General features: G+C 41.5%; 1 protein-coding gene across 3 annotated transcripts in view; it reads left to right on the forward strand.

Moving 5' to 3' along the window:
- The window catches only part of PIEZO2 (piezo type mechanosensitive ion channel component 2), a 324,107-nt gene extending 297,691 nt beyond the window's left edge, over nt 1-26,416 (forward strand). For all 3 annotated transcript variants that reach the window (XM_087818935.1, XM_087818934.1, XM_087818936.1), the window contains 14 exons: nt 1,020-1,202; nt 4,272-4,524; nt 5,673-5,805; nt 7,016-7,163; nt 7,258-7,472; nt 8,790-8,948; nt 10,540-10,687; nt 15,528-15,716; nt 16,076-16,168; nt 17,455-17,627; nt 19,710-19,838; nt 21,051-21,130; nt 23,644-23,827; nt 24,885-26,416. In XM_087818935.1, the coding sequence (XP_087675061.1) occupies nt 1,020-1,202; nt 4,272-4,524; nt 5,673-5,805; nt 7,016-7,163; nt 7,258-7,472; nt 8,790-8,948; nt 10,540-10,687; nt 15,528-15,716; nt 16,076-16,168; nt 17,455-17,627; nt 19,710-19,838; nt 21,051-21,130; nt 23,644-23,827; nt 24,885-25,137 (2,340 nt within the window). In that variant the 3' untranslated portion in view covers nt 25,138-26,416. The remainder of the gene's footprint in view (nt 1-1,019; nt 1,203-4,271; nt 4,525-5,672; nt 5,806-7,015; nt 7,164-7,257; nt 7,473-8,789; nt 8,949-10,539; nt 10,688-15,527; nt 15,717-16,075; nt 16,169-17,454; nt 17,628-19,709; nt 19,839-21,050; nt 21,131-23,643; nt 23,828-24,884) is intronic.
- The last annotated feature ends 934 nt before the right edge of the window (nt 26,417-27,350 follow it).

Raw genomic sequence — 27,350 nt, forward strand, 5'->3', positions numbered from 1 at the left:
AGACTCCTGAAGCTGGTTGTCCTGTGATAGTAACCACTGAGTAACAGCAGGGCTGTGCAGAGCCAAGCATAGTGCCTGGGGCCTGGGAATGTTTCGTGAATGGACAGATGCTGAATTAAACAACACAGTAAGCCCTTTGAGTGTAGTTTAATGCAACAGGGGTAGATCCCCCTTTTTTTTTTTAATATAACTTTATTGATTTCAGAGAGAGGAAAAGAGAGGGAGAAAGAGAGATAGAAACATCAATGATGAGAGAGTCATTGATCGACTGCAGCCGGCTACCCAGGCATGTACCCTGACCAGGAATCGAACCCCAATCGCCTGGATCCTAGGTCGATGTTCAACCGCTGGGCCATGCCCAGCTGGGTGGTCCCATTTTTAAACTTAGGCCAGTTTCCACACATCAAACCACAAAGTTATATAATAATCTACTTAACAGTCTTTACATTTATACACTTATACCAGCACAACTGGCCAGTTTGTTTCATTTACTTTTATTTCTTCTTGAGAAAAAATTCCAGTGACCAATAAAGGGGTGAGAAGAAAAGAGATTGGAGTAAAGTGAAAAATGTATACATTTGATGTATACATTGAAACTGCATGATATGTTCATAAAGATGACAAATGAAAGCAATACATAAAATATAAGGACATTATTCTGTTCTTGTGTCCTAATTACCATACATTAATAGCTGGGTAATTATATATGTATCAATTAAATCAGAATAAATTAGCCTACTTCTCAGAAATAGAGGAAATTATTTAAGCAATGTCACATCACAAGTAACCTGACTGGCCCTGATATACCTACGATCAAAGGCACTCCCAAGGGTAAGATTTAGCTCCTGTTCTGAAGTCAATGGTCTGCAGGAATGATAATGTAATTGTCCCACATAATTGTGTGCATTTCTATCATTCAAAACTGTGGATTTTTCTTAGTTTTTTATATTGCTGTTTCTCCTATATAACTATTCTTACAAGGATTTTTTTTTTTTTTAATTTCTATCTTCCATGTGTAGGTGACAATTGTGGTCAAGTATTTCTTCCAATTTGGGTTTTTCCCCTGGAATAAGCATGTGGAATTGCACAAGGATAAACCTTACCACCCACCTAATATTATAGGTGTGGAAAAGAAAGAAGGTTATGTTCTTTATGACCTCATTCAGCTCCTGGCTCTTTTCTTCCATCGATCAATCTTGAAGGTACTGCATGTTAACAGCCAGCACGTGTTGGTATTTGCTGTCCCTGTACTAGTCCTAGAGAATATGAACATTAGGATTGGTGACAGTCCTGAGGGGCCAGTGGGTGGCATCTACTTGTATGCTTTTTTAAAAACAGTTATATTCATTTCGTGGACATTTTCTCCAATACTCTGTGCTCAATAATGGAACTTACAACAAATCTGGGAGCAAATTTCCCCATATTTCTACTCTGGATTGAACATATAATAATTAATCCACATTTGTGGGAATTGCATGAGTGTTTTACAATAGCTTAATGCCTGTTAGACTAAATTTTACTTCTAGTTTAAGCCAGAATATTAAAGAGCTACAATCTGGAGTCGATCATTTTGCTTTTCATTTCCATCCCAACTTCTGCCTACCTTCTTCTAGTAGCATTGCTTTTATTGAGTAGTTTCTTGTCATGAAACCATTAGCTTTAGTGAGAGACCACACATTTAACGGTCTGGTGAAGCCAGTGCTGTGCTTTGTTTCCTGTAAGCTTATTGTTGAGAAAGCCATTTATCACACTGCTCTGGGAAGACCTGCCCACAGGATGACCTGTCTCAGGTTTAGTGACTCTGGTCATCTTCCTGAGCAACTATGAACTATAAGCTAAGCTTACAAATATGTAAAATATGCCACTCAATGATAAAAATTAGAAACTATTGCATAGCATACATTTTATGTATTGATGTGCATATTGTCACAACCTTAGCTTTTCTTCTCTTACTTTAACCTTGCCTCCATTTATAAAACATTTAAATTTGTTTTAAATTTATTTTATCAATTAGTATCTTTATCCGTTCTTATTTAGAACAGGCTTGACCTAAGTTACTACATATACACACATATACATACATGCAGACATATATATGTAACAGTGTGTTCAAATTCTGTTGTACTTAGTGGACTATTTCACATTGGTTCACCTGTGTATAGCTTCAGTCAAGATCTTTATTCTATCTTCTGTCACCTTGCAAAGTACCCAAGTCCCTAACCTTTCACTTTGCAGTAGCCTTACCTGGGTTATTGGGTTGTGGTAGGTTTACAAAGGTACCTTATTTAAGGAAACCAGTTAACCAAAATTGAATTTGCCCAAAATCTCCAGTTTTTCTGATGTATATGTTAATTTTCTGTATTAATCCACTTTACTAATTCTTGTTATGATTATATTAATATATTAACCTTATATTTTAGTTCTAGAAATTAGTTAAAATTTCAGCATTTAAAACATAATGGTATAATTTTGGTGATTTTATAGTTATCTTGCAACTTTTGTATCCTTTTGCATGCCATTTAAAATTTTTTATAAACCTTTAGGTACTTTTACTGTTTTTTATCAGTAGTCAAATGGTTTAACAGCTACAATTTTATACTTAAAATGTACAATAAACAAAATTTTGGTGTTTTATGTTGATATACTTACTCTAATTTCTTCTTTAAAAATTTTATTTACCTACTGAATGTATATGAGATTTGAGGTACTACTGGTATTATACTGAAATTTTGGATAATGATATGAAATATACTTTTTGGAATGATAAATCTTTTCATGGGGGAAAAAAAAAACTCTTACAGAATACTGCTGTGGAAACCAAACAATGAAAACTGTGTAGGAATTTGAAAAGTGGTTAAAACTATCCTATTTATTATTAATTGCTGCAATTTTATAAATAATTAGAAGAATTAACAAACAAATATACCACTAAGAAAGTAGGGAAAGAATCTAAATATATGTTAAAATGTTGGCAAAAGACAAAACAATTTTTAAAATGATTTGAAAGAAGTCAATATAAACTGAAAAATTCCATTATGAACACCTAAAATGTTTGTTTATAAGACTACATTCATTTAATATGTTTTAAAATAGTAAACATTTAAGAATAATTTGTAAATTAGATGACTTTGTTTTTCGATGAATTAATTATTCTCTCAGTCGGTTTCTGACCAACTGACGTTTGGCAAATTGGTCTGTAGCTCTCATCCCCCAAAGTATGTGTCAGAGGGAGGACTGGTCAGGGTCTTGGGGAATAAACACAGAGCCTGGCGTCTGGGCACCCAGGAGGCAGTGAGCTCGCTGGGGAGCTCTGTCCAGCAGCAGCAAGGTCATCGCGAGGGTGACTTGTGGTCAGGTAGCATCCTGTTCTGGCAAGGCCCTGCGTCCTCGGCCTCCTTTACTGCCGCCATTCCTGCCTCTATCAGCCCCTGTGTCCCATTTCCTTTAGCAAAGCCCAGGCTCTGCAGAATGCATCGTAATCTCTGTCTCACGTGCGGGCCAACATTTTTTGAGTAGAGTATTTGCAGCTCTGCTCTGAGTCAGCCACGGCTGGTTCAGGGATTCACATCTTGTGTTTTACAGGCTTGGGGAGGGACAGCATCATTATTCAAGTGCAGATACTTGGTAAACATGGAGCAATGGGGCTAAATTCACCCACTGATAACTTCAAGCTGATACTTGGAAGGCTGGTCGTAAGCGTAGAGAAGTGTTCTGGAAAGAGCTTCTGCTCAAGGAGCAAGTCAAGGGATTATTATTTTGTCTTTTCCCCTTCTACCAAACATCACTTGTCTCCATCTAAATTAATTAGCCAAACTTTTACCATGTACACCCACCCATCACCAATCTACTGGGACCATCATATAATTATACATAATAAACTTTCTTAGAATCTCTCCCCTGCCTTGGCTTTCAAATCTTTTTTTTTTAATTACAGCTTTATTGAGGTATAATTGACAAATGAAATTATAAAATATTTAAACTGTACATCGTGGTGATTACCTAAATGTATACGTTGTGAAAAGATTCCCCCATGTAGTTAATTAACACATTCATCACCTCACATTTGTTTGTTTTTTAAGGAGAACATTTAAGTTCCATTCTCTTTGCAAATTTCAGTTACACAACAACAGATAATAACACAGTGTTATCAAACATAGTCACTCTGTTTTGCCTTTGGTTTTCTAATCTTGGAGGATAAGATATTGTAGGGCAGAATACCAGCTCCCAACCTGAAACAGAAATCTGAATCGTCCCTTCCCATGCTTTCTCAGTGCCATGGCTTATGGGATGAAGATGACATTACCGATAGTGGCACCGACAAGGAAGAGTCAGATGATGAGCTGTCCCTCAGTCATGGCAGAAGGGCCTCCTCCGATTCTCTGAAATCCATCAACCTAGCCGCGTCCACGGAGTCGGTGCACGTGTCCTTCCCTGAGCAGCAGACGGCTGTCCGGAGGAAGCGCTCTGGCAGCAGCTCCCAGATATCCCACAGATCCAGCTTCTCTTCAAATCAGTCTCAAAGAGGTATCCTTGGGCTGGAAATACTCGCTGAGCTGTCTCATTTTTCTGATGCCAGTGTGTCTGGGGCAGGGAGTTTATTGAGTGCTACCAAGGAGACAGATGTTGTGATGTGAATAGAAAGTGCTTTGAAATCAGACAGACCCAAATTCAAATCCTGGCTCAGCTGTGTGTGTGTCCTGGGGCAGTCACATTGCTCCAAATGTCCAATTCCTTCTGGGATGAGAATTTCAGATAATTGTGAAAAGTGGCCAGCATACTGCCTAGGACCTAATAAGTGTTGGGCACACAGTAGTTTTAAAACCATATCCACAGATTCTGCTGGGTGTATTGAGAGTGCTATAAATCACTATTTCAAAAATATACTTAGATTTTCTCGATGGGAACTTTTAGCCACACAATCTAGTAATTTCCTCACCTATTTATTAATTTCTTACTAAATAGTAAGTACAATCAGAAAGTAGATACGCCTTGCAGTTGCCATGCTAGGAGTAACTGGGCGTTTGCACTTACAGCACTCCCGTCTGAAACTTACCAAACACTTGCGTGCAGTTGTGTGTTGCATGACTTTTTGGTCAGTGATGGACCACATATACGAACGGTGGTATACCATATAGCCTAGGTGTATAGTAGGCTGTACATCTAGATTTATGCATACTCATGTGTTCGCACAACCACGAGATTGCCTAGTGACACATTTCTCAGAACCTATCCCCAATTAACATCTTGTTGATTGGCGCATGACTGTAATCATCTTCAGAATATGCCTTTCAGGCAGGTGCTGGGAGGCCCTCTTATATGCATCTTACAGTTAGAGAAATTAGGACATGAGAAAGGGATGGGTTGTGGACCCAAGCTGAAAAGCCTGCAACCTAGGACCCTGTTTTAGCGCAATAAAAGCCGTTGTTCCTGGGACAAAGATCACATAACGATTCAGGGCAGAGTCAGCATCGGGAGTACAAACCCACAGATGCGTCTTACTAGAAACGCAGCTGAGACAGCAGCTCCAGATTTCCAGCCGCGGCCCTTACAGGCGGGCGTGTTCTTCCTTCTGAAGCAGTTTCAAGCCGCCCCTCGCCGCGTGGGCTCCCGGGGCTGCTGCGAGGCCTGTCGGTAAGCCCACCTCACTGTGCTCCGTGGCTTTTTGTTCCCAGGCAGCACGAGCACCCGGAACAGCAGTCAAAAAGGAAGCAGCGTTTTGAGCATCAAGCGGAGAAGCAAAAGGGAACTGTATATGGAAAAGCTTCAAGAACATTTAATCAAAGCAAAAGCATTTACCATAAAGAAGTGAGTGCACGCACACACTTGGGTCATGGGTTTAGCTTAGAGCTGAGGAACTTTGGGAAGTAATTGATGACGATTATTTCATATACACCAGAGGTGAAGAACAGAGAAGTGGCTTCTCCTATCACAAATATCATCTTCTTAAGGCAGGAAAATATGAGCCATTATTAAAAATAACAATTTTTTTAAATCACTTTTCAGTAAGTGTGATTTATTTTTATACTCATTGCATTTGTAAACACACATTTTCTATTTGAACATGATAAATAAGGAATTTCAGAAGCTCACAGTATGTAGTTTCAGGCATTATCATGGAAAAGTCTGCTAGACAGAGAGGAATTTGCTTTCAGAGCTGGAAGAGACTTAGACAGACACTCTCATCCCAGAGAGGAAAAAACTGAGGCACGTGGTGGGGAAATGGTTTGGCCACTGTCATATAGCTGGTCCCCAGCAAAACGCATAGGTTCTTCCCAAGTGTCAGGGCTGCAGACAGGCAGCAGATAAACAGGCAAAATAGAGGACATGTAGCAGGGCTGGTCCTGAAGATGGGCTCTGAGACCAGGAGGGCCATCCACACCTGAACACGGCTTTAAACTGAAGGCAAAACCCAGAGCACAGTAAAGGTAAGGCAGAGGCTGGACAGATGAGCCAGAGCCAGGAGGACATGGTAACAAAGGACAGAGCAAGGTGAGCTCAAAAGCCCAGGGCACTACCTGGGAACCACGAGAGGAGAGGCCCAGGACCCCAGAAGGGCTGCCTAACGATGACCAGGTGCCTGGTCAGCACTTCAGGTCTAAGCACCTTGTGTATTCCCATGTATTTCTCACCCCAGCCCTATGCTTCAGGTCTTATTATGACTTTCATTTTACAGAAGAGTAAATGAAAACAAGGAGTGTTAAGTAGCATGCTCAAGATCTCGAAGATGGAGAGTAATTGAATCAGGTGACAAACCAGGTGCCTAAATTTCAGGGCTTTATATCACTCTGATACCTATCAGGCAAGAGAAAAGGTCTGTGGTCCTACCTTGGCAGTGAACTTGAATACACTCTGTTAGAGCAGGAGCCACCTCCCAGCAGGACTGTGCTGAGGCTGAGAGAGGGAGATCCAACCTGCTTGGAAAGAGGAATGCAGGGAACAGAATGACTGTAGGAGCTGGTCATTTCTCCACCTGTGCCTCTCCTGAAACAAGCGGCTTGGGGTCTCTGTTTTGCAGGACTCTGCAGATATATGTGCCCATCAGACAGTTCTTCTACAACCTCATCCACCCGGACTACAGCGCCGTGACCGACGTGTATGTGCTTATGTTCCTGGCTGACACTGTGGACTTCATCATCATCGTCTTTGGCTTTTGGGCCTTTGGGGTAGGTAAAGGCCACCATACATCCCATGACTAACTAATGGTGATGCTGTCCTATGAAATGCCACTCAGGCCCGAACCTGTTGTCTCCTTCCCAGAAACACTCAGCAGCGGCAGACATCACCTCTTCGCTGTCCGAGGACCAGGTGCCTGGGCCATTCCTGGTGATGGTCCTCATTCAGTTTGGAACCATGGTGGTGGACCGAGCACTGTACCTCAGGAAGACTGTGTTGGGAAAGGTCATTTTTCAGGTCATTCTTGTGTTTGGAATTCACTTCTGGATGTTCTTCATCTTGCCTGGTGTGACTGAGAGGTAAGGGCTTTGGAAACTGGAGCCATGGGCCTATTTAAATACAAATGTATTTCGTAAGGTTATCGCTCCATATGCATCAGCACAGCAAAATCACCAGGTACAGGCTGCATTTCTTTCTAGAAAGAGTGAGGGAATGAATAGTTGATGTGAGGTCTCTGTAAAATATCTGATATTTTTATTGATAACTTGTCAAGTGGTAGATCATGGTCGAATATAGTTAAATTAATTCATTAGGTCCTGAAATACCAAAGTTGGATTTTTCTGTAAGGGAGACATTTATAAGCAATATTTTTGAGCTCTCAAGTTGTTGAGATCTCTGTAGAGGTCCTAGGTCTCCCAAATACACAGGCCAGGGCATCATGGTTTGTTATTAGATCTTTTCAACTAAAGAATAGCTATTTTCAATAAAAAAAATAACAGATGGTTTTTTCTAATAACAATATTAAAAGTTAAGACAAATCCAAAATGCAATGTTAAGAGTAATATACTGCTTTTATAAAAGTAAATCAAATATTTCTCTTAATTTAAACACAGGGAAGATTATACCTGGGTATTGCAAAGTTAAAGTTTTATATCTTACTTTCTTTTAAAAATTTGTACTGACTATATTTAAGACTCTTGAAGAATGCTACATTTATCCAAAGTGAAAAAAGTTCCTATAGCTCATCATTCTTTGAAAATGTGTTCCAAATTATTCTCTAGTGTGAAATTTAGTTCCAGTGTTTTTGCTCAAACTGTGGTTGTACATTTTGCTTTTTTTCTTTGTTGAGCTTTAATTTGGACCAGGGTAGCAGCAGCATCCATGTTGTGTGAAAATGTTATTAGTAAATTTACTTAACAGTAATTTATTTTAATTATGGCCTAAAGAGCTGAATTAATGCACTGATATCTTAGACTGCAGTGGTGGGGAACCTTTTTTCTGCCAAGGACCATTTGGATATTTATAACATCATTCGCAGGCCATACAAAATTATCAACTTAAAAATTAGCTATGAAAAAAAACTCCTAGATTTATTGAATTTAGAGTCCTGCGTGCAGTTGTCTTGGCAGGGCCAGACCAAATGATACAGCCTGTGGGCCTGACGTTCCCTGCTCCTGTCTTAGAGGCACCATTCATAGGATTTTTTTAATTATTAGATTTTATTATCTTGCCTTTTGCCTTTGAAGTGATCAACTATGTATAGTGAATTCCTTAGAATTGACTGAATTGACTTAAATGCTAGAGGGGCAATTAGGCTTTTAAAAAAAATCCTAAACTGGTATTCTTTAACCAGAAGAGTATTCCATCCCTCACCTTTCTGAATTTTTACATTTTAGGAAATTCAGCCAGAACCTGGTTGCTCAGCTTTGGTACTTTGTGAAATGCGTTTACTTCGGGTTGTCTGCCTACCAAATCCGGTGCGGCTACCCAACCCGAGTGCTTGGAAACTTCCTCACAAAGAGCTACAATTACGTCAACCTCTTCTTGTTTCAAGGGTAAGGACACACTAAGTTGGCAGTCACTCGCAGAGGGGAGGCTGGCAGTTGAAGGCATTTTGTTTCTTGCCTGGGAGGGACAGGAAGAGGAAGGACTCTGATGTATAGGAATGTAGATCATCATGGGAGTCTTGCAGCGTTCAGCGAAAGAACAGACATGCTTTTTGAAATATCTTTCTATGTGTAGTTGCCACACATCTGGCCAGGATGTTGTTCTAGGACCATCCATGCGGGTTAATTTTCTATTTCCATATCTTGCATAATTACTGTGATAATATTTTGGCATACATGATCCTCAAGTATTAATATACTTCCGGGCACCATGGAACAGAATATTTTGAACCTAGACTATTCCAAAATACCTTTAGAATTTTACAGTAAGTCCGTCCATTGAATGGGGCCATTTAGTCCCCCTAACAATGGGAATACCACATGACTTGCTTATCCCTGGTGGTAAGTTAGCTGTCGAAGAAAGCGTATAGCTCTTCCATGTGAGAATTTCATTGGAAGCACCTCCTCTCTGTTCCCTTGGAAATTAGAGCATGACATAAAAGTCGGTCTTCTCCTGGCATGGCTGGTTCCTACTTAGCACCAGACCTGGGGACTGGGGATTTAGTCATAAAAGAGGTATTGAGCATGCTCAGATGTTATGAACCTTCCTGTGTGGAACAGTGTTTCACTTAGTGTCATCCTGTGTGGGGGCCTGATATTTCTTCTCTGGATTGAATTAATGCTCTCTCAACAAAGCTAGGTAGCCCACAGGAGAAATCCAAGTAGTAACTCAGGCTGCTGTGAGGACCCTGGGATGAACCCAGTTCCTCCTGTTAGCTTTAGTCATCTAGTAGGTCTACCAGCTGTGGGACCTACTGTGTGCCCCCAATGACATGTCCTGTTTCCACTGATGGCTCTCATTTGCCCCAGTTTTTCATTTACCAAGTATATTAACTTTCCTAGCTCATTCAACAACAAAGCCCCAACAATTCAGTAATCCTATGACCAGCAGATTCTTGTAACATGAACAAATAAATGTTTTAAAAAGCTAAATTGTGGTTATTTGCAGATGACATGATTTTGTATATATAGAAAATTCTAAAAACTTGCCCCCAAAAACTTTAGAACTAGTCAATTAATTCAGTAAAGTTGCAGGATATAAAATCAACATTCAGAAATCAGTTGTGTTTCCATACACTAACAATGAAACATCTAGAAAAAAATAAAAAGTGTCCCATTTACAATAACATCAAAAACAATAAAATACTTAGAAATAAATTTAACCAAAGACCTGAAAAATTTGTACAGTTTCTCATGAAAGGAATTGAAGAAGACACCTATAAACATTTAAAAAGGGAATCCTGGTTTAAGACCCATCAGCCAAAAAAAAGGAAAGGAACCGAAAATACCAATTCATTTATTAGACTTATAATGAAAAGCAGTTGTATTCCAAGTTGGATTTTACCAGAAAGGTCACCTTGAGAATTTTTTCTAACACCTAAGGGCTAAAACAATAAAGAACTACATGAGCTCCCAGGGTTGGCTGGATATTGGAGGCCATCCCAGAACTGTCTCTCTAACAAGACGTGGTTTCTGCCAGGTTCCGCCTCGTTCCATTTTTGACTGAGCTGCGGGCCGTGATGGACTGGGTGTGGACAGACACGACCTTGAGCCTTTCCAGCTGGATCTGTGTGGAGGACATCTATGCTCACATATTCATCCTGAAGTGTTGGCGAGAGTCGGAAAAAGTAAGCCAATAAAAATGCCTTATCCCTATTTGTTTCTCTTAGATACAGACGGGTTATAAGATTAATGTGAACTTCTGCAAGTTTTGTGGCAAAAACTAGGACCTATAAACGTCCTATTGATTTTCACGCCACTAGAGTTGGGAATTTTGGACACACTGCCGCCTTAGCAATAGCATCCAGATGTGTTCTTCTTTTGGCAACTGTGTATTGTAGTTATTTTTAAAAGAAGAAATGATCTATTGCTGTGTGACTCAATAATTCTTAAATGGCTCATTTGGGGACAGGAGGAAATTTGCTATGGTGGGGAAAAGTGGGGTCAGGTGGCTTGGACTCAGGCTCAGCACCTGATGTCCTCTTTGATGAGGAGCAGACAGTGTAACTGCTCTGTGCAAAGGAAATTGAAGTGCAAATAATTATTCTGCCAGGTTGAATATTATCAGATTCTCAAGTTTAACATATGGAACAGGAGCCCATTGCATAACAGCAATAGAAGTACTCAAGCATCGTTAGCCAAGGCGGTGTGAAATGTCTTTTCTCATCTCTTCAGAAAAGTCCCCCTAGTCCGTGTAGTTTCTGTGTTCTACAGTTTCCTCTGGGAATCTTAGCTTTGCAGTCATGGGGCCTGTTGTACTGTAGCCTCTGTGTTTATGGCGTTTGTATGGAGTGAAGGAGATGGGGCAAGCAGTATACTTAAAATCATATCAGCTTTACCTGATTTTTAAGGTGCAAAAGGGTTGATACAATGACTGAATATGAGAACCAATCTACCAAAGGGACTTTGAGGGTAGAAACCGGGGTGACAAAGGATCTGGAAATACTGCCATATGAAAAAAAGGAGGAAGAACCAAGAATTATTTAGTCTGAAGTAAAAAAAAAAAAAAAAATGGGGGAGGCAAACTATTTGAAATACTGGAAGAGAGATTAAAATTTGAATTAATTTGTAAGGGCCAAGAAAATAGCATTAACAAAAGTAAGCAAAAGTTCCAGTAAGTTTCAATGGAACATAAAGCTCTTTCTAACAATCACAGATTAGCTGCCTCACAAGGGGATCACTGAAAGGTGCCCACATACACACAGTCACGCAGAGGAGACTTTACACTGCAAAACCACTGTGCTAGGAAGTGCTAGGTCTACCTCCTGGAGCTATTCATTTAATAGGCATTATATCAGTTGTCTTTTGCTAATAAACTATTCAAAACTTCATGATTTAAAAGTAACAGCTATTTTATCTGCTCACAATTCTGTGTGTCTACAGTTCGAGTGGGGTCTACTGGCCAGTCTGGCCTAGGATCGCTCCTGTCACTGCCATTTCGAAGGACTGAGCAAAGGCAAGGGAAAAGTAAGGGAGAGAGTCAGTTCAAGAGAGGGACAAGTTAAGAGGGTCATTTAAGAATGGAGAGGATCTGAACCTCTCTCAGATGGTAAGGAAACGACCAGTAGAAAAAAGAAAAGTACAGATTCCTAGCATCAGAGCCAAATGAGGAAGGTCCAGATGGAGGTCTAGAAACAGTGGCCTCAGAGACATGGATGAACCAGTTGGTAGTGGCCAAGAGGAATGGCCATCCTACAGAAAGTGGGAGAGAGATGGTAAATGAACAAATTCATGCCCAATACCCTGTGTTCTCTGTGAAAGTAGATGAGTTTATTTTAAGCCCTAGAGCCTGCCCCACGGGCCCCAGAAACTGTGAGATATTGTTTTCTCCAGATGAATTGGAGGCTCTTAAGAGGGGTGTTTTTCTGAATCAGAACTCACATAACTGTCCTACATAGATACAGGGCCACCTTTCAAGTGAACAGTTGTGGTTGCTCTGTTTATCAACTTATATATGTTTTTTTACTGCCTTTGAGCCAACAGGTGACAGCCTTCTTGAGGATATAGTGAAACAGACTCATTGCCATCCTCCTTATAAAGGACAGTGTCATTCTGACCTAGAACACTAGACATTTCTGCACAACAAAAGACTTGCAATTATCCATTTATCCTTTTATCTTTAAGAAATAAAAGCTTCACCCAGCAATTCCACTTCTGGGAATATATCCAAAGAAACCCAAAACACTAATTCAGAAGCATATATGCACCCCTTTGTTCATTGCAGTGTTATTTACAGTAGCCGAGATTTGGAAGCAGTCCAAGTGCCCATCAGTAGGTGAGTGGATGAAAAAGCTGTGGCACATTTACACCATGGAACACCAGTTGGCCGTAAGAAGGAAGGAAATCTTCCCCTTTGCGACAGCATGGACGGGCCTGCAGAGTATTATGCTAAGTGAAAAACGCCAGTCAGAGAAAGACAAGTACCATATGATTTCACTCGTATGTGAAATGAACAAAATAGACAAAACATAGAAACAAACTCATAGATCCAGAGATCAGACTGAGAACTGTCAGAGGGGAGTGGGGTTCGGGGCTGGGTAGCAAAGGTGAAGGGATTAAGCAAGAAAAGAAAAACCTCAGAGACACAGACAACAATATGATGACTACTGTGATTACCAGAGAGAAGGGGTTTGGGGGGTGAAGGTAGAACAGGGTACAGGGGGATAAATGGTGATGGGAGGAGACTTGACTTGGGGTGGTGAGTACACAATACAATATACAGATGATGTGTTACAGAATTGCACACCTGAAACCTGCATAGCTTTACTAACCAATGTCACCCCAGTAAGTTAAATTTTAAAACAGAAATAAAAGCCTCATTTTAATGTATCACCTTTACTTAAATATATGCTTCTATCTCATGCTAAGTCTATGGCTATTTAAATCACATATGGTAAAACATCCTGAGAAACTTAGGTGTGTGGGAGGTAAGTATTAGGGAGCCTAAACAAACCTGACACTAGTTTGTACTTCCTCCTGTAAGAGACTGAAACATTACCAGTGACGATCACTTTTTCAGTATGAAGCAGAACAGTAATCTTCTTTGAAAAGTAGCTTTTGGGGGGGACTCTTCTGTCTTGGGGATTATTCCATATTGAATGTAATATGTTCCTGGGGTGTTATGAATGCACTTTATGAAGAAACAACAATTTCCTGAGAGGCCAGTGTTGGTGTGAGCACACACAATCCAATGATTTCCATGCAGCCATTTCCCCCCAAACACTTTAAGAAGCTGTTTGGAAATGCAGCATGACAGGAACTGCAAACTGGGAAACGAGATCTTACCTAGGAAGGGGGTAGTGGAACAGCATAGCAGGAGGAGGTGACAATTGCTTTGAAAGTGAAGGGAAAGATAGCCTCATAATTAGAAGCCAAAGGTCTTGGCCCTGCTCTGCCCTGGGAAATGCATGGAGGGGTGAGCAGGAGAAGGGGGAGGGTGGAAAGGAGGTCTGGGAACTTTTGAGGTGAGCCTCAAAGACACTGGCCTTCAGGAGAGGAACCAACAGTGTCCCACCACAGGCAGAAGAGACTGAAGCAATCCTCGGCAGAGAATAGATAAGCCTCTTCTAACTCAGGAGAGTCCCCATTATGGGACACTAGGGTACTGCTGGAGTGGGCTGAGCGGCCCGTTGTCTAAACTCGCCTCACTGAGAAAATAATGGGAAATCAAATCAGTGTGTTTGAATATGTATTTCAGATTTCAAATATTCTAGCTTTTCTTTTAAAATAGAAAATTTAAATGATATCAAATTCCAGGGCATAGATACTGAAATTCTGTCCTTAGTATGAGCCTCGTGCAACTTCACAGCACAAAGTTATTTAGATGCATTGTCTTCGTGCACGGAGTCAATGGTGCTTCCATACTGGCTCTGGCCCGTCCTCCGGTCCAGCTCCTGTCCTCATGGCTCCAAGTCCATATTCAGGAACTACTCAGTGTCAGAGCTTGGAGAGCCCTTTAGCAGTGTCCTTTAAAGTCCCTAGAGAGGTCTCTGCTGGCTTCCAGACCTTCCTCTTAGTTTGTAACCCAGAGCTCAGTGCCTACAGGTAAGAATGAGAATTCTTACCTTAACCTGCTGAAATGAACACATCCCAATGGAATATCAGCCCCAGGTAGGGGAGGGAGGACTACTGCCACATTATATATGTAGCCTAACTTCAAGGCTTACCCTGGAAGGAAAACAGGTCACTGAGAAGCAACTTTTAAGCAAGGAATATGCATATAGAATTGGAGGAGTTTTAATACCAGACAGCAAAGCCGGCTCCTTCCACCTGGCCCATAGCCTCTAAGACAGAGCTTAGTGAGTCCTTAGTGGTTCCAGGCCTACCAAGTGCACTGCTCTTGTATAGGAGCAAGTCCCTTGTGTGACACACACACCTACCACCACCACCCCCAACCCCACCCCTCTCAGCATAGTGCCCAAGCAAGAGTCCCTGCAGAGTCACAACACCGTGAGGGGGCTGGGCTGATCCTACAGATCTTATTGCAGGACTTGAACAATGTTGTTTTGACAACGAGTGTGATGAATGAAGTGAAAATTGTTTTTCAACCCACGAAGTGGGGAGGAGGGTTCAGTTGGAAGGCACGGCTTTTGAATACTCAGGAATTTAAATGTCTTTCTCCTGCATGACCCCGGAAAACCAGAGGCCTTACTCAGCACAGCATTGGACCCGTTTGTCCTTAGGTTCAGCACCAACAAGACCCACACAGCAATTTTAGGGAGAAAGTCGCTCAGGTCCTGCTGGTCCCTTGTGGCACCATGGTGGGGACGTGCAGGGAGGGAGCTCATCACATCTTCACGTCACCACCCAGCTTTGCTCCCAGGTTGGGACAAGGTTGCTCCTCCCCCACTTCAGAGCAAACAGAGCAGATCAGGACTAAATCGAGGCACAGCCCCATGAGGAGCGCTCACCCGCCCACCTGCTTCTCGGGGCGGCGGCCTGAGCCTTGTGTACACTCTCCCGTTGCAGAGATACCCCCAGCCGCGGGGGCAGAAGAAAAAGAAGGTGGTGAAGTACGGCATGGGCGGGATGATCATAGTCCTGCTCATCTGCATCGTCTGGTTCCCTCTGCTCTTCATGTCTTTGATCAAGTCCGTCGCTGGGGTGATCAACCAGCCCCTGGATGTCTCGGTCACAATCACCCTGGGGGGCTACCAGGTAATCGCTGTGCACTTTCCCCGGCTCTCACTCACCCGCAAGCACCTTTCCTCACGTGGGACCCTTTCCTGGCAACCACCTACGGGACGTTTGGTTAGGATTTGCCGATCCATGTTTCCTGCCTAAATTTTGACTTCTCAGCAAATGTGTGATGTTTGAAATAAGTGCAGAAGGCAGTCAAAGGAGAGTTCTGTTCTGGCTTTGAGTGCAAGACTCAGTACTTCAAAAAGAGTCCTCCGAGGCGAGTTGTCCCTGGGTGCTGAGTGGGTGATGTACTATGCAAATCTTCTCCCTTTCAAACCCAGGGTGCAGAGAAGACCTTCGGGATATTAACAACACTGTGTATCTTTGTTTTCCAGCCTATTTTCACAATGAGTGCCCAGCAAAGCCAGCTGAAAGTTATGGACCAGCCAAAGTTTAAGAAATTTATAAAAGCTTTCTCTAGGGACACTGTAAGTAAATGCTTATATTAGATCTCTGTCACGACTATCACCTAGGTGAGCTAAGTGGTTGTCCTGTTACTCGCTACTTTGCTATGGCCTGGGGGAGGGGGCGCTTTTCAGAGGTTATCATTTGTACACAGTAGATTCCTAGCCATTGGCCGCTTGGATAAGCTCAGACTTTATGTCTGTATTATTGGATGTGTTAATAAACATAATTTTATTTCAGAACATTTTAATGTAAGCTCAACAGGGATTGATCCCTTTAAAAATTTTTTAATTTTTTATATTTTAGTAGATATTGATTCTTTTCACTGTTAGGTCTACTCTGGGAATCTATCCTAAAGAAATAATTCAAAATATGGGAAAAGCACTATGTCGGTCCCTGTATTAGTAAAAACTGGAAGCAACTTGAGGATTTGACAAGTAGGGACTGGTTGAGTAAGTCATGGCATATGTGTGTAGTGAATTTGATTAACACTGGCTTCCCTAGGGTGGTCTTAATAGGAGAAGGGGGCTTCCACTGTATATTTTCTTTACCTACTATGTTGTCTGTAACTTCTTTTGTAATAAAAATAATCATTGCAAAGACTCTACATGGCATGACAATTTCTCAAGATAAAACATAAATGAAAAAAGATGTAGACTTTTTTTAATGATAAAAAATGAGATACCATCCCCCACTGCATAAAACAGCGGTAATGTTCTGGTGGCTGAGTTGTGGCTGATGTCATCCTTTCCTCTACATTCCAACTTTTAATAAATATTATAACATGATTTTTTTACAATTAAAATTTGCTTTACAAATACTATTTATTTAATTTTTAAAAAGTGATTAGGCAAACAGAGGCTTTTCTCTTTTGTAAAATTATTGGTCTGTAATGCAGACTGTCAAAACCAATCTTGAGGGATCAGCAGCTGTGAGGACAGGGCCAGGATTCCTGGGTCAATGAAATTTGACTCTCTCATAAGAGGGACATTTCTTAATAGTTTAAGAACTTAAGAGTTTTCTCCTTAGTAGGAAGGAAAAATGACACTAAATCATCTGATTTCCCTTTACTGTAATTGGAGTGATTGCACAGCTGGATTGGTGGAGCAGCATCGCCACGGGGCTTTGATGATGTCATAGGGAGCGGAATGAAGTCAGTGCACTGGAACACCAAGATAATCTGCATAGAAATTTTCCTTTCGAAGAAGAAATTCTCTCTATACAGTCAGTTAAAAGGAAGAGTAATAACTTTCTTTATACATCATCATGTATATGATCTATTTATGCATGTATATTTGTGTGCATACAGGGTGCTATGCAATTTCTGGAAAATTATGAAAAAGAAGACATAACAGTAGCAGAACTGGAAGGAAACTCAAATTCTTTGTGGACCATCAGCCCTCCCAGTAAGCAGAAAATGATACACGAACTCATGGACCTCAATAGTTGCTTCTCTGTTGTTTTTTCATGGAGTATTCAGAGGTAGTTACTGTATTTCCGTGCATAATTTCCCCTTTTCCTCAGTCTAAACTTGGGTGGGGTGGGGGGCATAAAAGGATAGAAAATTAGATTAATGTGAATCTTAGTTTACATTACATCTTGAGAACATTCATTCAATGCTACAGCTAACATTTTTGTTTATTAAATAATGGTTTGCCTGGGAATCATTAACAAAGCTAAAGACTTCTTTTCCTTTTTTCTACTAAGTTCCTTTCTTTCTAATTACCACCTAAGGATATGTTTTTATTGATTTTTAGAGAGAGAGAGACAGAGAAACATTGATCAGTTGCCTCCCATACATGCTCCAATGGGGGATTGAACCCAAAACCTAGGTATGTGCCCTGACCGGGAATCGAACCTGCAACCTTTCAGTGTATGGGATGATGCTCCAACCAACTGAGCCACTCGGCCAGGACTAAGTTCCATTTCAAAGAGAGGCTGGCAGTGAGTTTTGTGAGCAAGAGAGAGAAGCAGAGAGAAAAGAGGGTGACGACTCATAAAATGAAACAGCCTGGTGTACTGTAAGATCTCCCTGAAAGGTTGAAGTTTGCTCTTTTTCTTTATGATTTTTTTCTTTTTTCTTGTTTTATTTCATTTAACTTAACTGGGGTAACATTGGTTCTTAAAACCACACAGGTTTCAAGTGTATAGCTCAATAAAACATCATCTGCACACTACGTCAGGCAACCATCGCCCCAAACAAAGTCTACTTCAGGCCCCATCCCCCCCTTCGCCCACTTCCACCTCCCCCCACCCCTTTCTCTCCAGCTATCACCACACTGTTGTCTGTGTCTATGTGTTTTGTGTGTTTTATATGTGTGTGTTGCTTAATCCTTTTACCTTCTTTCATCGAAAGTTTGGTCTGAAGAATAAAGAGTGTGCAGCCTCTGGAACCCCAGCTCCCCACCTGCATCTCCCCAACATCAACATGGGAGAGCCCTAGCAGGTCTTTTCACCAGGCTCGAGATGTGAGAGCAGCTCGGCAGACCCAGCGGGGAGAGCTGGGGGAAATTGCTCTTTGCCTAACCTGAGCCCGTGGCCAGCATGCGGCCGCTACTTCACTTGTTTACACAGAGCATGTCTTAGGAAAAGTTCTTGCATCCCAAAGCCCGAAGTGTTAGTGAAGCAGTTCAGGAGCCTCGACACATTATACCAGCTGATTAGTTTAGTTTCTTTCATCACAGTTGTGACTGAAGACTCTATCCAAGTTTATTTGTCAGTCAAGTTTTAGGTTCATTTGGGTCCACAATTCCAGCTTCTTGGATGGGATTAAGAAAGAATTATGAGCCCAGCCAGGCATGGCTCAGCAGTTGAGCGTCGACCTAGGATCCTAGGCAATCAGGGTTCGATTCCTGGTCAGGGCACATGCCCGGGTTGGGGGCTGCAGCCTATCAATGACTCTCTCATCATTGATGTTTCTGTCTCTCTCTCTCTCTCCTCTCCTTTCCTCTCTCTGAAATCAATAAAGATATGTTTAAAAAAAAAAAAAAGAATTATGATCGGTACAGAAGAAAGTCTGCTAGAATCTAAAGGGGACAGTTCAGAATTTTAAAAAATTCCTTCAATCTTATTTTTCTCCTTTTAAATGTCCCAAATTCCTCACATGGAATTCTGTACTGCTAAACATTCACTTCTTGGCCTTACTTTGAAAAGCTACCAAAAAATACCAATAACATTAAAGATCAACTTCTGATTGAACGTTCTTTTAAAAATGTGGATTCTATTAGTCACCATGAAGGCCAGCTTCACTGGATTGACATACAGAGAGTTTTGGAAATTCACATCAGAGCAGCAGGTCGGTTTCTCTTGTGGTCAGCAGGCTGTGCCTCCTCACCGGCCGTCGGTTTTAAAGGTGATGGTGGCCTCCCTGGGGTTTACTAACTTGGTTGTCTAAGAACAGGACATAAAGGTGAGGTGAGCAGAAAGGGTTGGGGTTGACAATTGTGGACCCAATAAAACCTTGATGAGATTAATGAAATTAAGAGTCAAGTGAGTTTTTAATTTCTCTTCCAGACTTCCGAATAATCACTGACATTGAGCTTTTGTCTTGTTTTTTCTTCACAGAAACATGAGTCTGGGTGCAAAAGCAGAAATAGCAACAGATAAGCTTACTTTTCTTCTTAAAAATGCTACACGAGAGAATATAGCTAAAATGATAGCCGGCAATGACACAGAAAGTTCAACAACACCAGTGTAAGTTGATTGTTCCTGTTAATACAGCATTAATAGGTGTATGCATCCAGTGCAGAGTCTCTACCCACGCTTCCCTCATGTGCAAGAAATGCAACCTTTGTCATTGTTTGGTAACTCAAGTGAATTTCTGTTTGGAGGCCTCATTGTGCTAGATTAAGGCAGCTCTTTGTCTTCCCTCTCACTCTCTGTCCACCTAGCCAGGGAGCGTTGCTCTCAACCCTGAACAGCAAGCCGTGCTGTTACATTACCATAATCACCAAAAGCAGGGAAACGCTCTGCAAGACCCCTTTCCTGTTACTCCTGCTGCGGGTCACTGAATGCCTGGCTAGTGAATGGGAGCGGGTTGGGGAGAGTAGACAAAAGGTAAACAGAAATTTGAGGGGAAGATTATCTCAACATATTATCCTGCCATATAAATACTCCATTTCAAACACATCCAAGCTGTGATGCTTGGATTCTGGTATAGGAGCTAGCAAGAGAAAAAAGTGCTGTTGGCCAGAAGCGCTAGAGGAGGTGTCTCGGATCCACCAGCCATCTCCCCGTCTGCCCTTCAGCCTGCCTGCCCATTTTATGCATGGAATGTAAGAACCACCGTGATGCAGCCCTCAGACACACTCCTGGCTAAAATATCCTTTGTTAATCAGCGAAGTTGAAGGGCCCTTTAAGATGGTCAGATCCTCTCTGTCACTTCCCAGATGCAGAAACGTGTCTAACCTCCTCCGGTGACCCAGCTCCTCTCTGCAGAGGTAGCATGAGGTTCAGGCCACCAGTTTGCTCTTCACACCTCACTCTTATCACTAGATCAAATGCAGTCCACTTGATTAGAGAGATTTTTGAAATCCTAAAAATTAAAATTAGAAGAGCACTCGATGTTATTGATACAAATGATAAGCTCCTAGCAAGAAAGACAGCCTTTTGCTTCAGAAGCAGTAACACACACGGAAGGACTCTGCAGCGGTTTTGAAGCATTAACTAGCTCGTGTATGGCGTTTACATGAGTATTTAGATAGAACCTGGTGAACTTTTTTGGCTTCAGAGAATTCTGATTATAACGGAAACCCATATATTATGATGACTACACATTGTATAGACATATAAAGACTTTCACCATTACTTGTTTGATATAAGGTCAAAATAGCAACCAAAAATTCAGTTTTATGTGGGTAAACAACTAAAACTCAATTATCTCTTTTTTTTTTCCTTAATGCACAGGACTATTGAAAGGATCTACCCATATTACGTGAAAGCACCTAGTGATTCTAACTCCAAACCTATAAAGCAACTTTTATCTGGTAAGAATGAGAAGGAATCACTTCAGAATTCTGTTAAATCCTTCTTTTATTCAACATCTACAGTTTGCATTTCTCAGCCTTTATCAAGCCACTTTCCAGCTTTCTTTCCCTCGCAAGAACCATAAGGCTCCCAGCTGCGCTCACCAGCCAGAGGAAGCATTTGCTCACCTGGGACCCAAGTTCTTCGTTTTCTTTCTTTAATTGCTATTGAACCTGATTAACTCAAAGTCACTCCTAATGACTTATGTTACTGCTTAGTCAGTCTGTTCACTTGTTTCTATTAGCAACCATATCTGAGGCAGGAAACTGCCTCATACAGTGTTAAATATGAAGGCCCCGCAGTAAGAGCAAAAAAAGATAGCAGGAGATGTACTTGATTCAGCCCACGGTAGATTAAGCATCAATAGTAGTGCTCGAGGGACTGTGTTTTCTCCGTACAACCGTGATGGGAGTGAATTGATGTTTTTGGATTCTTTTGAAAATCAAGCATTGTTTGACTTAATTACCTGAACCAGAGTAGCTGTATACATCTGGCAAGGTAGAAGGACAATGCAGTATTCAGTTCATGTTCATTCATTTGCCACAGTCACTGTCAGCAGGCTCTGTGTGGCTCATGTTTAACTGGAAAAATAGAGATCAGTTAGAATCCCCCATGGAAATTGCCAAAAATAGAGGCAGGATGGGGCCGATCCCACACCTACATGCTTTTCTTCTTCAACAGTAAATAAATATGTCTTGCAAGGTAATTGCAAGATGCATTGAGAACTTTGGTATTCCCCTTTCAATCCAGACTAGTTCTAGAAATGTTTAGTCTGAGAGCATAAATTTTGTTCAGTAGTCAGTCATTCCCCACAAGGATTCTGTCCCTCAGTGGGCTCTGTCCTGCTGCCGCCTTCCAGAGCAGGTCCCAGCTGGCCAGGGAAGTTCTTCAGCTTCCTTCTACTTCTTGGCAAAACTTCTTATATTTTCATAGCTTTCTTCCTTCTTCCCTTCAGCCTCAAAAAAAGATGTATCCTCGCTCTTTCCAAGGTCAGCCGCCCCCTGTGCTGCAGGCTCCCCGCTCCCCTTCCCTGCCTTCATTCCTGCAGCATCATTTATGTTCCGCCTCCTTTCCAGGGTCTCCCCCTTTCCCCACACTGACTTGTCTGCCTGGGAGTGATTTGAGGTCCAGCCTACGAGGTCTTGCCCCCCAGACCACATGGCCTTGGTGTTCTCAGATCCTGTCCACAGCAGCCTAACTGTTTATCTGATGAGCTATACTGAGCTGCCTCTAATCTTGACCACAAGGTATATTTAGCAGAAGTTGACAGTTATGGAGGCTCAGGTGTGAGGTTATACAAACAGTATATGTAGGAACTAGATCCAAACCTGGGCCTATGTGGGCCCAGGGCCAGATTTGCTCTCTCAGAACTATCTCTGTACTTCAAAATCAAGGCTCCTCCTATTCCTGAGTGTCCTGAGTGATTCACATTCTTCCTGGGTAGGGACTTCATCTTTACCCTTCTCCTGACATTCTCACTCTCCTTCCGTCCTTCCATCCATCCATCCATCCATCCATCCATCCAAAAAATAAGCATTTATTGCCAGACATTGTCCTAGATTCCTATGACCTAGGAATTTAGTGCAAAATAATGCAGATTTGGTCCCTACCCTCAGTGTTTACAGTCCGCCACCATGATTCTCAGTGGAGGCTCTGTTATCACTGGCAAGGGATGCCTCTTCTTAAAAAGACCTCCAGAGGACCTGCATTCAGTGTAACTCTAAGCTTTTTGTTTACTCTGTCTTTTACTATTCTTTTACATTCACCCTGTGCAATCACTGACCATTCATTATGGGTTTTCAGAACTTTGCAGAACTTTATGCCATCAATCCTTCCTCTCCCCATTACATCTCCACCTATTGAAGTTCTCATTCGGCAAAACAGCTCAGAAGTCACCTCCCCTGGAAGGCCTCATGGATCATACCAACCAAAAGGGATTTCTCCAAGCTAGCAGACCTTGTCACTGCAGGCCTTATGGTGGTTGTCATATTGTGCTTGTGTACATGGTCTTTTCCCATTGAGATAAGGAACCATGCTATATGCAACTTTGCAACTCCTTAGCACCTACCAGAGTGCCTTAGAAGTCTTAGAAGACGCTCGATAAATCTGATAGTATGAATGAACCAGTCAATTCAATCAAGAGCGAGTGACTTCGGTTTTTAAATGTCTAATTAGTTCTTTGGAATTATCAGCAAAGATGCTGAGGTGATGGGTCTTTTCCTCTCCCCCTGTGATTTGACTGCCCTGCACATGTAGCAACAGTGACTGACCTCCTTAGTAAAAAAGAGAAACCCCATACATACCTAGGCCCCACCCATTCCTTTCCACTTACATTGTTAACATGCCCATGTGGACATCCTGGAATCATATGCTATGGACAGGAACCAGGTGTTGCCATCTGAAGACTGTTGTTGATGGGCATTAAATCCTAAAATTTTTATGCTAACTTGATTTTATTTTTTTTCTCTTCCAGAAAATAATTTCATGAATATCACCATCATTTTGTCCAGAGATAATACAACTAAATCTAGCAGTGAGTGGTGGGTTCTCAATCTGACTGGAAATAGACTATACAATCAGCATGCCCAGGCCTTAGAGCTGGTGGTCTTCAATGACAAAGTCAGCCCCCCCAGTCTGGGCTTCCTGGCTGGCTATGGGTAAGGAGCCATTTAAAAATTAACAGTTACAAGAGTCTACTTGTGCTAACCACTATGCTGTACACCATAAACTAATACAAAATAATATTGAATGTAAACTGTAATTGAAAAATAAAATTGAAAATAATACAAAAAAAGTAAACATATTTGTTCTTTAACAAAGTCTACTTCTGTATCATATAAGGTTGAAGATGAGAGCCATTTATCTTCTTAAAATTCTCCAGTTTTATAGCTAAAATATTAAAATTCACAGATCTTTGGTCCTTCATCTTCAAAAACAAGGAACCAGAATCCCAAAGAAGTCACAATGCCTTGTGTGAATCACACTGTTAATGACGGGACACAAAGTTGTGTTTCCAGCTTTTTAACTACCTCTTCCTGTTATGACATAGTTTGATGCAATTCAGTGTTTCAACTTAGAAATTGGCATAAAATTATCTTTTTCTGCTTCGATTTCCTTGTGACCTTAGCAGATGTACGATCAATTAGAAACCACAATTTTGGACAAGTCCAATGTTACCCTTTAACCACATGCTAATGTTTAAAATCCTAGGACACTCTCATCCCTTATAAGTGCAAGTAGAAAGTTTTCCGTTTTCCAGAATGAGCCTCTTAAGAAATCATTGTCTACTCAAAGTTTTATTATAAAAACGAATCTCTGAGAAAGGTAGTATTATAAAAGTGAAAAGTGTTAGGAACAAAAAAGTATATATAGTACAATTGGATTTCTACCAGATACACTATGTGGTTCATGCATGTATTATATGTGGTAAAAGTGCCTGAATTCTTACATGAAACCTTTAACATCAATAAATTCCAAAATGTGAACTTTCAAAGGACTTTTTCAAGTCTTACAGTTCTGTAATGTGTAACTTGTTTTAGAAAGAACACGAATTACCTTTTTTATCAGGAAAAAAAGAAAAACTTTAAGCTTTGTTAAGTTTATCATATCTTCTATGGATTTTGAAGGAAATGTTACATTTTTCTCTTTTAGACATGTTCTGTTAACCATATTTAACTGCTAGATACAATTTCTACTTCATTTTTTGTTTTTCAGTATCATGGGATTATACGCTTCAGTTGTCCTTGTCATTGGGAAGTTCGTCCGCGAGTTCTTCAGTGGGATTTCTCACTCCATCATGTTTGAAGAGCTTCCAAACGTGGACCGAATCTTGAAGTTGTGCACGGATATTTTTTTAGTTCGAGAGACAGGGGAACTGGAACTAGAGGAAGATCTCTATGCCAAATTAATATTCCTGTACCGTTCACCAGAAACTATGATCAAATGGACTAGAGAGAAAACAAATTGATACCTTAGGACACAGACTGCAAATCAAGTTAACATTTGAATTTTCCAAAACCAAAAAGCACAATATTCTCATAAGAGCTGAGCATTTCTCGTTGGTCGGAAATGGTTTCTCTTCTGACAGGTGGCCAAAGGGAGTCGACTTCCTTTCGTAGCCAGAGCTACCTTGCGAGTTAAGACGCCGTTGAAAACTTTATTTGTAATTCCATTTCTCTGAAATCAGGGCTACTTGGTGTATGTTTTAATCAACAGTGTCTTGCGTCCTGATGGACCGTGAGGAGTCACTGACGGGGTCCTCCCGCAGAGGAACAAGAACAGGGGCGAGTTGGGAAGCCGCGTGTCTTCCTGCGGGGCCGGGCCCTTCCTGGGGAGCCGTCGGGCCACCCGCAGCGCTCTGTCGCCGGCGCCAGCCGCCGGGAGGGCACTGATGGGCCTGATGGGCCGCGGCACAGCCCGACTGTGCAACAGCAATAGGAGGCTGAAAACCCCGCAACACACTGCTGGGAGGAAAGGAGAGAGGGAGCTGGTGACCCCTGGAGATGCCAGTGGGTGGAGAAGCCTCATTCTAAGCAAAAAGATAACCTAGTGACACTCTTACTGCCTTATCTTAACTGAAGACTCAGACACATTTTTTTTTCCATTAAACACCAGTGACTTCTCAGGAAAAAAAAAAAAAGCAGCAAAACAAATACGTGGACACCGGCTTTGTTGAGGCCCAGCTAGTGGTTCCCTTCGGCTGCGACGGCGGTTCCACTTTAGAGCTGCTGCTCCCGGCGAGGCGCCGGCCGAGCAGGGAGCCCCGAGCGCGGCCACCTGGAGTGCTCTGACTTTGTGACTCTGTCAGCCAGACCCGAGCGCCTCTACCCTCCCCCCTCTACACGCTTGTTCCCATTTCGATGATTTGAGGCAATGGTTTTCCAGTATGTGACATTTTCCTTCCTGTTTTTCAGGTATATCAAAGAGTTTACATATTCCAATTCACATTTTTACATCTGAGACGGGTTTTTTAAGTTCATAATTATGAAAGAAATATGTATATTGAGCTTGGGGAAATTAAAAAAAAAGGGCCTTTTCTTAAATTATTGTTATTGGTAATACAACCTCTTCATTAAATTACAATGTAGCATGGAAATTTATGACCGAAATGTAGTTTTCATTCCATATTAAAATACAGTTTCTGAGAAGAATCATTGAATGGACTAGAGTATGTCCAAAAAAAAAAAATGATCCTATGTAGTTTGGGTTCAGGACTGACTTAAAATAAAGCACATCTTGCAAAGTCACTTGATTCTGCCTTTTTGCATGAAATAGGAAAAGTAATTGTTTTAAATGTTGTGTACGAGGAGTTTTTAAAAATAACTGAGATGCGAATTCACTTCTTGTTTGATTGTGTGTGTTTTTTCCCTCAGATAGGTGCTCTGTATGAATAATATAATTATAACAAATTAATTTCCAAAGGAAACTATACAATGAGTATGGATCTTTAAAAAACCCAGCAGAGCTCCAATGATGTTCAGTGTGTTCTAGAGAATTAGTGCCTGTGGAAGCCAGCGTATTGCCAGCCTGCCGAAGTCCACCCTCCCGTCACTGAGACAGTAAGCTCAAGCCACTTAGGGGACTCCTGGCCCACGCTCTGATGTCCCCACGGCAGGAAGGAAGAAGCCGTGTGCATATTTCTGGTTCTGAATTCTTTCTTTTTAAAATGTCAACAGGGAGTTTCCAGAGAGCACGTGATGACACATTTAGGAAAGAGGAAAGTAGAAAAATGCTCTGGAAAAAAAGTGTAGAGGTCAAAGTATATCAGAATCTTAATATTCCTCAAGAAAACAATTTCCAGGTTTCAAGAAAAAAGCCGCCCAGTGTGTAAGGCGGGAAATACAGAAGATGTCGGCATAAGAAACATCCAAACCCGTAGAGAGTTTCTATAAGAGTTTATTTGAGCCAAACATATGCCGGGCAGCTGGATCTCACATGCTCCCGAGAATGTCGGTTTGGCAGCTGCTTTTCTGCATTTGAGATTAAGGAGGGAACGTCAGGAAGATGCCAGGGAGGTGGGAGGACGGCAAGGTGGGGATTGGATTCTAGGATAGTTAACAAGATTATGTGCTTGAGTGTGGCGGTTTCACAGGTGTGTTAACCTAGATGCACCAAGACAATAATTCTTTTAGTAAAGAATCGATATGCCTGGGATATGACTACCCGCCGTGACCTGCCCAC

The sequence above is a fragment of the Miniopterus natalensis genome, chromosome 7, assembly GCF_054644295.1.
Source record: "Miniopterus natalensis isolate mMinNat1 chromosome 7, mMinNat1.hap1, whole genome shotgun sequence".
NCBI lineage: Eukaryota > Metazoa > Chordata > Mammalia > Chiroptera > Miniopteridae > Miniopterus > Miniopterus natalensis.